The sequence below is a fragment of the Taeniopygia guttata genome, chromosome 3, assembly GCF_048771995.1.
Source record: "Taeniopygia guttata chromosome 3, bTaeGut7.mat, whole genome shotgun sequence".
Taxonomy (NCBI): domain Eukaryota; kingdom Metazoa; phylum Chordata; class Aves; order Passeriformes; family Estrildidae; genus Taeniopygia; species Taeniopygia guttata.
In genome coordinates, this window is record NC_133027.1 from 67,692,486 (window position 1) to 67,705,859 (window position 13,374).

The 13,374-nt window shown below is 40.4% G+C and overlaps 1 protein-coding gene across 8 annotated transcripts in view; it reads left to right on the forward strand.

The window, feature by feature from the left end:
• The window catches only part of SASH1 (SAM and SH3 domain containing 1), a 531,067-nt gene that overhangs the window by 424,516 nt on the left and 93,177 nt on the right, over positions 1–13,374 (forward strand). For all 8 annotated transcript variants that reach the window (XM_030268181.4, XM_030268182.4, XM_030268185.4 and 5 more), the window contains exon 2: positions 8,278–8,406. In XM_030268181.4, the coding sequence (XP_030124041.4) occupies positions 8,278–8,406 (129 nt within the window). The remainder of the gene's footprint in view (positions 1–8,277; positions 8,407–13,374) is intronic.

Below are 13,374 nucleotides of genomic sequence, written 5' to 3' on the forward strand. Positions count from 1 at the left end.
GACAGGCAGGAGGAACAGAGAAAGAAGGATGAGAAGTTTTTTTGAGTGAACTTTACTTTTTCTGGACAAGGTGTGTCCTTCTTCTGCCAAACTGTCCAGGAGAAAAGTGTAGCACAGTTTAATTTAAAGACAGTCATTTTCTCCTGCCTTGACACTTGAAAAATAGTTTTGTGAGTAAAACTAGCACATAGCCATTACTGAAGTTTGCTTTCTCTGAGTAACTTTAACACCTTGAGGCAATACTGTAAACAAGACTTGCTGAGCTTACATGCTTGTCCTGAGATACTGATGACTACTTAGTTTGCTTTGCCTTTAAATAGCCAAATATTTTATTTTGTTTTCTACTTAGATTTTTTCAGACTACTCTTCTAATTATTACTCATACCTCAGTTATGTAGTCCCATATATCACAGAATATTTGGTTTTATCATACTGTGCTACTACTAAATATAAGGAAAAGAGCTTTAATAAGACCTCCTTCATATTGCAGCCAATATGGCTAACTCCCTGGAATATTGATTTCATCATCTACTTGAGATATTTGCCTTTTCCATATCTATTTCATTAGACCTTAACTTATCTCAGACATGAAGCCACCCCTGTAATATATGCTAAGTTGCCAAATCTGAAACAAGAAATTCACCTCCATCTCCTTAATGGTGCTTTTATCAGATATATGTACATTCCTTAACCCTTGCCATTCTTTGTGTTTACCATGCTCAGAGTCTCAGGCTAGAACACACTGCAGCTGGTGCACATGAAGTGACAAATTTTCATTCAATATGAGAAAAAGCCTCAGCAGATTGTGCAAAAGGAGGAGGCAGTGAGAGCAAGGGAGACAAAACTAATGAGAGGTGATGTCAGGTGCAGCTATTACATGGCTTAAATTTGTTCTACTTTACAAGCTGACAATGGCAACTTGTAGCTGGCCGCTGACCAGTCTTGTGGATGGTGGTGGCCTTTTAGGTATCAGAACAGGCAAGGGTTTTGAATTACGTGTTGATGAGCTTAGTGCAGAGACCTCAGGGAAAGGAGGATAGAAGGTAATATACTGACTGTTATTAGGGAAGCTGGACATTAAGAGTGCTTTGAACTAACTGTCATGAATAAAATTTGCATATATTCTTGTCTGTCAAGACCTGGTTCTACTTGTGATAAATACCAACTTTTAAAGTATGTTGAAATGTACAGTTGCATGCCTATATTTTTATAGCATATTATATTTTGTTAGCATGCCTATATTTTTATTTTTTCCATAGAGGACTTCGTTGGTTGCAAGCCGCAGAAAGGGATCCCAGTAGTGTGATATAAAATTTATTTTAATTTACAGAGGGAAAAGTAGAAATCACATTCAGAATGATTTTTCCAGAGATGCTTTGTTATGACGTCTTGACAAAGACTCTGGGGCTATACAGTAAAAAGAAGGGGGGGAAAAAACTGTGGTGCTACAGGTGAAGGAAACACTTCATTTGCAGAATTTTGAAAAGAGTAAGAGGGGTTTTTAATGTAAAGATAGAGCAAAGTTTGTATATATATATCTGAAAAAACATAACTGTGGTTTAATATTAATTTTTTGGGTCTAGAGTGATTGTGCTCTGTGCTCGGGTTGTATCAGTTATTTCAGATAACTGCTGCAAAATCTTTGATATCAAAATATACCATTGTGCTTTCTGCTTATTGTACAGAATCTATAAATCTATAATCATGCTGCAGAGAGCTTGACACAGTAGTATCACATCTATTTTTGTAAGTCTGTCTGTAAAGCCACATAGTTTAATGACTCAACCCTCAGATGCCATAAAAACTAATGGAAAGTCTATTGGATCAGTCTGGTCTGTATGTTCTTTTTGTTCTCCCAGTGTCTGGCTATAGGGAGGTCAAGGGAACCATGACAACTTTTCAGCATCCTCAAAAATAGCTGTTCTCAATATAAAAATGCCATGACTTGTACACTGAGTATTTTATGCCTTCTTCTGAGTATCAAGGGAAGGTCTGGCTGCCTGGCCTTGCACTTCTGTCTCACTCACATTTCTGACCCTGCTGACTGTCAAGACAGGCTTTGAACCTGTCATTGCATGGATAGTGGAATTGTTAACTCTGCTGAATGGAAGATTGTCCTTGCTGAGTCCTAGGAATAGAAGGGAATATTTCTCTAGCAGCTTGTTGGGTTAATTTTTAATGCAAGCATTTTGAAGCTGTGCCAGAAGGCAAAACATCAGCCCTATTCCTTGCAGAAATACATTGGTAGCAAGAGGGTCAGAAATGTGTAACAGAGCTCTGCAGGTTTTCCTACAGATGCCTGTCCTCACTGTGTATTACTGTAGTAAACTGAGACACAAGCTCTAGCCAGAGAGGTGGATGCAGGTTTAACTCCTATGTTTGGAAAAGGTTTGGATCTGATTTCAGTCCGCCTCCTTAGAAAGAGCTGTGAAGGAACCTGGAAAACTCTGTCTCAGATTTATCAACTGTAGCCTGAATTCGGGTATTAGTTGGAATTATTTTGGAATGCAGGGAGTTCTGCCACGAGTCCAAGGTCGTTTAGGGAAGGATGCAAAGTTTCTCAGGCTTTTGTGATTAGTAAAAATATCTAAAAACGGTGGCATCTTAGTCAAAGTTGTCCCATGAAAATCTGATCATTCCTTGCATTTATTAGGCACAAATATGTTTTCCTGCAGTAGATATTTTCATTTCACTGCTTTTTTGTCCCTCCTTCCTCTTACCCGTTTCCCCTCCCCAAACAAGCCTGTTTGCTCTGGCCCACATTCTGGCTTTCATTTATGTACTTCTTAGAGACATCCAAACCAAAGGTATTATTGAAATGCAAGGTCATGTTCCACAAATTTTTAGCAGGCATCCCTGTTAAAATCTAACTGCCAGAAATAAACTGCTAATGTTTACAGTGACTCTCCACACAGTAGTCCTGTGTTTCAGGCATGGAAATGGATTTTTCTCATCTTAGCTTGTAAAGGTCAAAAAATGTGCCTTTGGCAGGGTAAGATTGCTGCATGTTGTGAAAGAGCACCTTCCCTTTGCCAGTGCCATTTCCACAGTCATTTATGCCTTATTAGGAATAAAAAGTCAGACTGTCTTCCAGTTCCTGACCAGTTCCTAAGATCCCAGATTATGCATGTGCTGTGGCCGTAGCTGCAGTGGCTTTTAAGTTTTGAACTTGTGTGGTTGCATTGTGTGCTGTAACCTGTGTTTCCATGTGCAGATGGAGGCCCATCTGTCTTGCTGAACAAACAGGCTTGTAGCATCCCCATCTTTTTACATTTCTGAGATTCATGCAGTTACGTGAATTTCACCCAGGGGCTGGGAGAGTGAGCACATATCAAGACCTTTTTCCTGACATTCCTAACATCTGCCAGCATTGGAGGAGGATATGCTGGAATATGCAGCTTTTTCATTTTTCAGATTCTGAGACAGAAAAGTGCAGAGTGAAAAAGCTGTATTTTTGGAAGATTTGTCTAAAAATCTTATTTTGCAAAGAAATTTATGCAGAAGGTATGCATGCTCTGCTAGTGCCTATTATTTAGGTACACATGCAGGTTCATCAAATGTATTTGTTACTTAGCAAAGTCTGTTATTCCTCTTTAACTATGTGTGTTTTTATTTTATTATACTATTAAAATATGAATGTATTTGTACTGAATTTTACAGCCAGCAGAGCTCTCTAGCAAAACATTTTTCTCTTTTACTCTTTCAGATGTCAAATACAGAGCATTCTGCCAAGGCATTAAACTAACTGATGTGCAGTGACCGATAAATTCGAACTGTGTAATAAGTGCCAAATCATTCAAACTTTTCTTTGTAGTCTCTCCATTAACAGGAATCCCAGTGGATTCCTTTGGTATTCACATGCATATCAGAACTAATTCTCTGGGAATTTCAGGGCAATTCATCATTTTGCTCTATGTTTTATGATGCCAAAAAGTGTTGCATGCATACATTATAAAATGGAAATTTAGGAACACACTTCACAACTGAAAATAGAAATCTGAGATAACTTCTGTTTTCATTAGGCTATTAAAACGTCATTTTACATTTAACCCTTTATACATAACCAGTTGTGTACTTTCCTGGCTATCAAACTACTTTGTGGAAGTCTGTGCTGTAGCAAAGTCTTAGGGGAAACATGTTGTAACTTCTTACCGATGAAGTGTTTGGGGAATGGTTTTCCTGCTTGATATTTGTATTGCTCACAAATTTTTTTCCATCAGAGAAGATCTGTGGTATTATATAGCAGGAACATTGCAGTTTGCATGGTAATAAACACAATTACCATGCAAACTGTATGGTGTAAAATAATCTTCATGTTAGTGCTTTAACTATTAAATTTTTAACAAAATGACAGAGTTTATTATGAGGTTTTGGTTTTAAAAATGTTGCTAACAATTTGAAGAATTTCAGAGGCTTTTAAATTACAAATACATCAGTGAGGATAAATTTGAAAGCTATGTATTTTTTCATTGCTCGCATAAGCTGTCTCAAATATGCAGCCCATCTATATCAAAATGGGACATAGTTGTACATGATTGAAGGCTTATTATAAATTGGCTTAATATTTTTTGTATCAAATAATTGTATGTTTTTTTTCTACCTGTGAAACTAAAAGGGTATTGCACATTTGTCTAAACCTATGAAAATTACCGCTGGGTCCTACTCTTTGTGCATTAGAGTGAAATATTTTTAAAATATTGTGAGTTATGCTTTTAGTGTTCTATTTTGTTAATAATTCTAGAGATTTTTAAAAACATCTCAAATTTTTCCTTTGACTCCATTTGTAAGGGAATGCATGACTTATCAAGATGGAGCTAATGTTTTGCATATGAATATTTTTTAAAGACTCAAAACCAAAATAGCATTGCAAAGCACACTGCTGGTCATTTTGTGTGAGACAGTTTAGAATTATTTGGAGGCATTGGGGGGTCAATTTAAAGAACAGATAAAATGTCATGGTTCTTCAGGTGAGTGATACTTGTGGTTTGATGATATCTAAAGCAGATTTTGGCCATTATTTGTGCAGTAGAAGAATGAAGCATCTTCTCTTTTCTAAGTTTTGCCATATTTTTAGTAGTGCTTGAAGAATAAAGGACGATGATGGAGATAACTCTATGTAGGGATCAAATTTGAGGTCATGTAAATCAAATATACAATCCTTTGTTAAGTTATGATATTTACTTACATGAAATCATGAGTGGATGCTGCGGGTCATGAGATGCTTGCTGTCTTTGGCTTGGGTTGATTTATGTATCTGTATTTCTTTTGACTAAACCAATGCTCTCTGCATTGCCTGCATGTATAAACTCATAAAAGCAATTCTTGGCCACAGCCACAAATCCTTCAATTGGCATTTTCCACTGCACTTTTCTGGCAAGTTGAGGTGCAAATGCAAATGTTTGTGGTTTTGTTCTAATTTTGAAGCTATGGGGCTTTGTCGTGGTTTGACACGGAAAAAGAATTTTTCCGGAAGGAAGAGGTCAATTTGGACATTGACCAATTGAAGGTAGACACACCTCTGAGAACACAGAGGGGTTAAAAGCAGAATTCCCAGGAGAACTCGCTCTCTTTGAGTTGTGGTCAGCGGTCAGTGCAGGACTCTCCCCTGCCCGGCCATGAGCTGGGTGGGGGAGGGGAGAAGCCATGTGGCCTTTGGAGGTAGGCCCAAGGGTGGAGGGACTTGTGAATAGAACTTTCTTTGCAGCCATGTGCTTGCTGGCAGTAGAGCCACCCACTTTCTGTGGGCTTTAATTGGGGTGCTGCAACCCAGCTAATTCTATTCTAGGGACAGTCAGAAGCCTTCAGCCTTTCAGAGGCTACCTTTAAAAATAGCACAGTGAACTGCACGCCGGCACAAGTGAAAAATGAGCACTTGTTTGGCTGTGTATGATCCACTGGCAGTGCCATTGCTATCCTGCAAATGGTCCATGACCACGTGCCTGAGGAGTGTGGGGAGGAGCACTAGAGCGTGCTGAGGTCCTCAGCTCTGAATAGTTCTCAGCTAAGCTAAAGTTCACATGATATGTTTGGATTTAGAGTATTTTAAGGTAATTTCAAAGTAATGAATTATCTTTTGAAAATTATGAGTATTTTGGAGCAGCTAACTTTATGAAATGTATGGTTTCTAGAACTGTGAGAGGAGATGGACAATAGGCAATTTTCATGTTGTTTAGTAAGATGATGCTTTCCTGTGTCGCTCTTATACCATTACTGTTTCCAACTTGAATATTCTTAACTGGCAAAGCTTTTCAAGGAATAAGCAGACTCTGGCTGGGGAAGATACTCCAAAGTGGGAATTTTTGGTAACCCTTAGAGAGGGATGTTTGTTACAATTGAGTGGCTGGTATTCAGATGTTATGTCATCTCTCTGGGAGTCATACAGGTTCTCCTAATGCCCACAAAAGTAAGCAAATGAAGGTTAAGTTTTGGGATTGCTTTTTCAGTTTGGTGTTCATGTTTTTTACCCCAGCAGTGGTTATTCCTACTGAATGTTTAAATACTGAAAGCAGCACGTAGTCCATGTGGGACCAGAAAACACACCCTCAGCTACTAGAGGAGTGTCCAGTGTCACACGGAAATTTGTGGAACTTGTGGTACAGGCAAAGAGTCCAAGTTTTTCCCCCAGCTTGTTGGGAAGTGATGAATGTCGAGGAGGTGTTTGGAGGAAGACACAGGCTTCTACTGTGAGCAGGTAGCATTGTGGCTCCTGTAGAAAGGGAGGGTTGTGTTCTCAAAGGTGGTGTTTTTTTCCCCATGTAAACTATACATTTGCTTAGTGTAGATACAGATTTAGTGTAGCTATTTTGCTTCTGCTGCTCCAGCAAATGACATGCAAATTGTTTTCCACCGGTACTGAACACAGTAGTGTTGAGAAAATGCAAGCTGTTCTAAATTTTGGGAATGTGAGCTCTGCAAAAGTTTCTGGGGAAACCTGAAAACGTTTCAGGAGATAACTGTTCCACCTGTGGAATTACACTTTAAAAGATTAGAAAGTAGTTTTCACAGGCGACTCTGAGATTTAATAGGCTTTCACTTTGATTTAAACTGGAAAGTTTTTTCCAGTTCTCTGGAAGTGATACTTCATTAGAGCAAACCTACCTCTTCATAACCCTGAGAGTGGGATCACGTGCTAATTTCCAAGTAACAACAGCTTCATTAAGGTGTGGTTACTAATTAAAAGTTCCTCCTAGCTTGTATGCTATAACTCAACCTTGCAATTTATGTATATTATTAGCATAATTATTTTTTACATTATTTCTCTATTGCTTAGCTTTTTCTTAATAATCAAGTCATAATTTTATGTTCATATGTGTGCATATATTAACAGCAGCAATGAAATAATAGTCTGCAATGTATTCTTGTCCTTCTCTCAGGATAGGCATAGAGAGCCTATCTTTATGTATGTTACCTTCTAAGGAATGCACACAGTGACATACATGCTCTTTCATAAGTTAGACAAATAGGGATACAAGATTATTCCATCCCATCTTTTGGACCTATCTTAAGCGTGTGATATTGTACCTGCCCACCCCCTCACTTCACAGATAGATGCAGCATACATATCTGATGTTTAGAAAGGTTTCTCATGACACTTAAAATTCAGCCTTTTTATTGTTCTGGTCTTATTTTCTTCATTCATGATTTTTAAAGTATGAATTTGGCCTGTAATTAACAGATTATTACATTTAGGTTTCTGGCTATAGCAGTTTTATTAGAAGTGTAGCAATCCTGCCCTGCAAAGCATACATTTGGGACTCAGCAAACCATGTTGCCATCTCCAGTACATCTTAAAAGACCAGCTGGCAGAGTGTCTTTTTGGGGGTCATTGTTTGCAATCTGGCTGATTTGGTGTATTGGCAAGAAGTGTTTTAGTTGCAGTTAGTCATTGTCACAACGCAGAGCTACTCTTGGTAGCCCAATGATGACTGGCTCTTGGAAGAGTGAGCTGCTGCTTGGGAGAACCAGGTGCGATAGGAGCATATGCTGCTGGAAGAGGATTGAGGCAGATAGTGCCTGGGGATGTGTTGTTCCACTGCACACTTGCCCCTGCCTTCTTTCTCTCTGTGGGATTTAAGAAAGTCCCACCTGATTGTGAGGAGCTGTTCTGGTAGTCCAGTTCCCAGCTGTTCTTGCTGTTACTGTACTCTGGGATAGGGATGGAGAGGATGACCCGAGCATGATGTGCTGCAGGGGTGGGGGTTTCCTTCATAGTAGTGGTGCTACCTTTAAATTAGAATTTTAAATTTGATTAACCTGTTTTCTTTGTCTTCCCTGTAGGATGGGTCACTGGGAAATATTGATGATCTGGCACAGCAGTATGCAGACTACTATAACACCTGCTTCACAGATGTGTGTGAGAGGATGGAAGAGCTGCGCAAGCGAAGGGTTTCCCAAGACCTTGATTTGGTATGTAGAACAGTTACAGCTTTATTAATAAATAATTGCCATTCATGCTCCAGATGAAGAATCAATATTACAGCTTGAAGAATTCTACCCAGGGAAATAACTGTACGTGGTTGTGTTCACGCATTCAAACGTTTCAGCCAACTCAATTAAATGCCTGGAATTAGCCAGATTAGGTTTTTTCTAGGTATTTTTAATGATTCATTAAGCCTTGGAATCTGCATTTCTTATTTCTTCTTTAATTAGAGTACTTCTTGCTTGCATACATTTGGTTGCAATCCTCAACTCTCGGAGGGAAAATACTGTGTGATTAAAGCATTGTTTCCTTGCTCCAAGATTCTCCCAGTGTGAGCACAATGAAACTGTGCAGGTTTTCAGTTGCACTGTAGAAACTGTAAAGAAGTGCTTCTCAAAAGTCCAGGGTGCAAATACTGGTTCCAGGCTCCCAAATGTAAGCAGTTCTGCGAACCCTTTTCCATTATTTTATGCATTATAGAAGCTGTAGCAGGTGATATGGGATCACGGAGCCTTCAGGATGGAAGGGACATCAGGAGGCCCCTAATCCAGCATTCAGCTCAAAGCAATGTCAACACTGAATTCAAACCAGGTTGCTCAGGGCTTCATCTGATTGAGTTTGAAAACCTCCAGGGACGCAGGCATTGCACCATCTCTGAGAAACCTGTTAATACTGCTTTGCTATCTTCATAGCGAACTAGTTTTAAATAGTGTTCTGTGAGATCCTCCCCATAGTAATTTATACCTGTTGTCTGTGGTTCTCATGCCACACACCTTTTTGATTATCTCCCCAAAGATACCAGTAGATCTTCTTGAAACTGTGGTTTTTGACAGCTGAATCTCCCAAGTCTTCTTGCTGGGCACAGGGACAAGTTCTTGAGAGTGCCATCAGCTGTACCTGATGATGTGCATTATTTAAGGCTACTTTCTATTAGGTATTTCAGGATACTAATTGAGAGGCTTCCAGTGTTTGTAGAGACTACAAAGTTCAGTTACACAATTAATGGCAGCAGAATCAAGGCAGGGAGTCATCTTCTGCCCCACTGAAGTTTTTTAGCTCCTTCTTTATTTTTAAATAGAGAAAAAAGAAAATGTTTTTGCAGATCTGTTGCTGCCAAGAAGTTCCAAGGGTTAAACAAAAAGCTATTGCAGGAAATTCTTTTGTAGACAGATCCTTAAGGTTTCTGTGCAGAGAAGCTGATGGCACAGAGCTGTGATTCTCATGAAAACCTCCACACCTGGCAGGCCTGGTATTCTCGGTAGCTGTTGGCAGCAATGAAACCCCCTTTCCTGGTGCTCTTGGAAGGCAGCTCCTGTGCTGGGTAATGGAGTGTGCCTTATGGCAGGAGAGCACCCCTTCCATTTAGACAGATGGGCCTAATTTGGCTCCCCTTACTTCTGAAGCTGCAGAAGCCAGGCAGGAGAAAGCCATGTGAGCTTAATTAACTCACATCAAAGGTGCAGATCTTCACGCTGGTTTAAATAGACGTGAGCTAACTAAAGACAGACCATTGAGTGATTCATTCTATTCCAGAGAAGCTGTAGTCAGAGAAAGTGGCTGTGTGAAAAACAGCCTTGAGATTCCTCTTCAGCTTCTCTGATAGGGAGTTTGGTTACTCTAGTGGTCCAGTGATGACTTCTTGTACTGCCAGGTCAGGGAGGAGACAATGCAATTGAAAATTAAATTAGTGCTCCATTTTTGCTACATCTGTCACTCTTATAATGCAGTTTCTAGACATAACCATTCTGCTGATAACATGAGCCTATAGATCTTAGCTCTCTTGCCCAACAGCCACATCCAAACAGTGCTGACTACAGCTGAAACTTGCTCTCATCAATGAACAGACGTGACTTAGCTACTCAGGGAGGGGGAAATGGCCATGTAGACCAGAATGTGATTTTAGTGTGATCAACAGAAGAGTTAGTCATATGTTGTGGTGTTTTTTGTCTCTATACACCTTGAGGAAAAGTAGTGTACTGGCAGACATTTGGGGATAGTGTATGGGAGGTAATGCTGGGGTAAATGCCCAGTGCACATCCCAGATGTGCTATGACAGCAAAGAAAAAAAAATGTACCAGATAGCAAATATATGCAGGTCCAAAGTTATTATGCACCGGTATTGTTGGTCTGCTAGTCTAGGCTGACCTTGTTCTGCCATGCACTGCTCTTCTAGCAGGGATGAAGGCAGTGCTGTCTCTACACCCTCTCTTCCCAACAGTGGGTTTGTGTGCCAGAGCTGGAGATGGGCAGCTCCCCTCCCCAAAGGTCTTCTCCCTCTCTTTAGTGAAGTGAACATAGCAGAGTAGACATGCATGGAATATTAGTGCAGATTTTCAGGGGTTTGCTGGAGTGATGGTTACTGAATCCATATGAAAATGCAGTATTGGGTGTATAATAATACTTAGCAGAAACATAAAAGGCCAAGGTTAGGTTCCCGCTTTTGCTGGATGCTCTGAACAAAGAGAAAGAGCAGGTTACCCCAGGAGTCAGAGGATCCTCTAAAAGATCCTGAACACAAAGGCCCTATCAGGAGGAGCAGTGTAATAACAAAGACAAGCCTGAGTTGGCAGAGCCTTGGCAGGAACATGTATTTAGCTCTGGCTTGCCCAGATTGCCCTTTGTAGCATGTCTACTGGAAGGACAGAAATATGAACTGTTTATTGCTGCTTCTGTACCCTTTGAAATAATTTTAAGCTGTTTGGGTGCAAGTGTTGATATCTTGATTGTATATTGTACTTTCTAATCAGCTCTCCAGCCTTTCTTATCAGACCATGGCCATTTCAGTCTAGATATCCTGCTCTGAAGTGGAATTAAAAAAAAAATCACTTGGTAAAATTGTTTGTGAAAGCAACATATCTTGTAAAAAAACAGTGAATGCAGATGGGGCTCAATCCAGAATATTTTTCCAAATGGTAATGCTGTCAAGGATTGTTAGTTGTCCCTAAACACGATAGCTGGTTTCTGAGTTTGGAGTTTTGCCTATGATTTTGTAATGGAGACTGTGCTTGAGTTTGGACACTAATGTTTGTGAACAGCATGGGAGTTGCCCACATTTCCTAGCATTTGGCCTATTCCTGTACACCATGTGGGCTTTTAGCTGAGGAAAAACTGCAGGTCGAGTAGATAGAGTGCATTTTCAGGCCCATAATGAATGCATCACTGATAATATTGAGTTGGACATCTGCTAAAATATAGTTATGGCCAGAGAAGTGACTCTGTGAAGATGGTATTTTTCTAGCTGTTTACATGACATCATTACCTTTAAATTGGAGAGACATGAATTAGGTGGATGAATCCCTCAGGTGTATAAAGAATCAGCTGGATGGCCAGGCTCCAGTGGCTCAATATCCACATGGAGATCAGTGATGAGTGGTGTTCCTTAGGGATCAGTATTTGGATTGGTGCTGTTTAACATCTTTTCTGGTGACAGGGAGAGTAGGATCAAGTGCTCCCTCAGCAAGTTTGCTGAGGACTCCAAGCTGAGTGGAGTGGTCAACACTCTCTGGATGCCATCCAGAGCAACCTGAACAGGCTTAAGACACAGACCTGTGAAGCCTCATCGAATTTAAAAAAAAACAGGTGTAAGGTCCAGCAAATGTATTGGGGCAATCCTGTGCACAGGTACAGGCTGGGAGGAGAATGAATGAAGAGCCGCCCTGGGAATAATGTTTTAATGGTGTTGGTGGATAAAGAACTTGACATGACTTGCAGTGTGTGCTCACAGCGCAGAAAGCCAACCAGATCCTGGGCTGCATCAAAAGGAGTGTGGCCAGCAAGTCAAAGGAGGTGATTCTTCCCTTCTACTCTGCTCTGCATCCAGTTCTGGGGTCCCCAGCACAGGAAAGATGTGAGAAAACTGGGTTCATTCAGCCTGGAGAAGAAAAGGTTCCAGGGGGACCTCACTGCAGCCTTCCAGTAGCTAAAGGGGGCTAGAAGAGAGCTGGAGAGCCACTTTTTACAAGGGCATGTAGTGATAGGGGTGAGACACTGGAACAGAGAAGTTGTGGGTGCCCCATCCCTGGAAGTGTTCAAAGACAGGTCAGATGGGCTTTGAGCATCCCCACTGCAGTGTGGCTGGAACTAGATGATCTTCAAGATGTGTTTCAACACAAACGATTCTATGACCTGCTTCCTTTGTGTCTCTGAGGTCTTACCTGCCTGGCTTACTGACAAAAGCAGCTTTACCTTGCCTGTCAGCAGGGCAGGACAGCATTGACTTAGCCATGAGAGAGCAAACTGCATTCTGTTGTCTCATCTATCACTGACAGCGGCCAGCTAACTGCTGCTGCCAAGGTCTGTATTGTAGCTGATGATCTTGAAGTCAAAGAAATGCTTGAGGTTTTCTGATGGACTCTGACAGCTGCAGCTGGGGCACTGAGAAGTTGTGTCCATTTTTTGTCTTGCAAATTATATAAAATTAATGCCACTGAAAAGCTAAATGGCATAGTAGTATACTTTTCCCCCCACATTCATGTAATTCATTTCATTGTATAGAAGGGGAAGTGTTCAGAATCTCTCTCTGTACACTGTTGTAAAGTACAATGAATGTATTTGGAAAAATTACTTTGCCTAATCCCAGATGCTTTTACAGTACCTGCACACGTACACAGGCAAAGCCGGACATTAGAAGAGAACATAAAACTATCATAAGTTTCTTGTCCTACTTTCAATATCAATGTAGTCTTCCTAAGTCTTGTCTGTGCATGATTTTAAAGGATGCTCAACACCCAGTTGTTTGATCACAGATGGAGTTGACCATCTAGGTAATGTCATCACATATAAATGCTATGTCTAGCAAGAAAAAGGGGAGGAAAAGCAGCAAAAGTAGAGTAATTAGTAATATGAGTGATAGAGTAATAATGATTTTTCCTCTTTAGAGGTGCATTTGTCTAGTATAGTACTACTGGTTGTCAATTTCATCAGGCTGTTTGCAAAACTAGCCAGCCTTTGCTGAA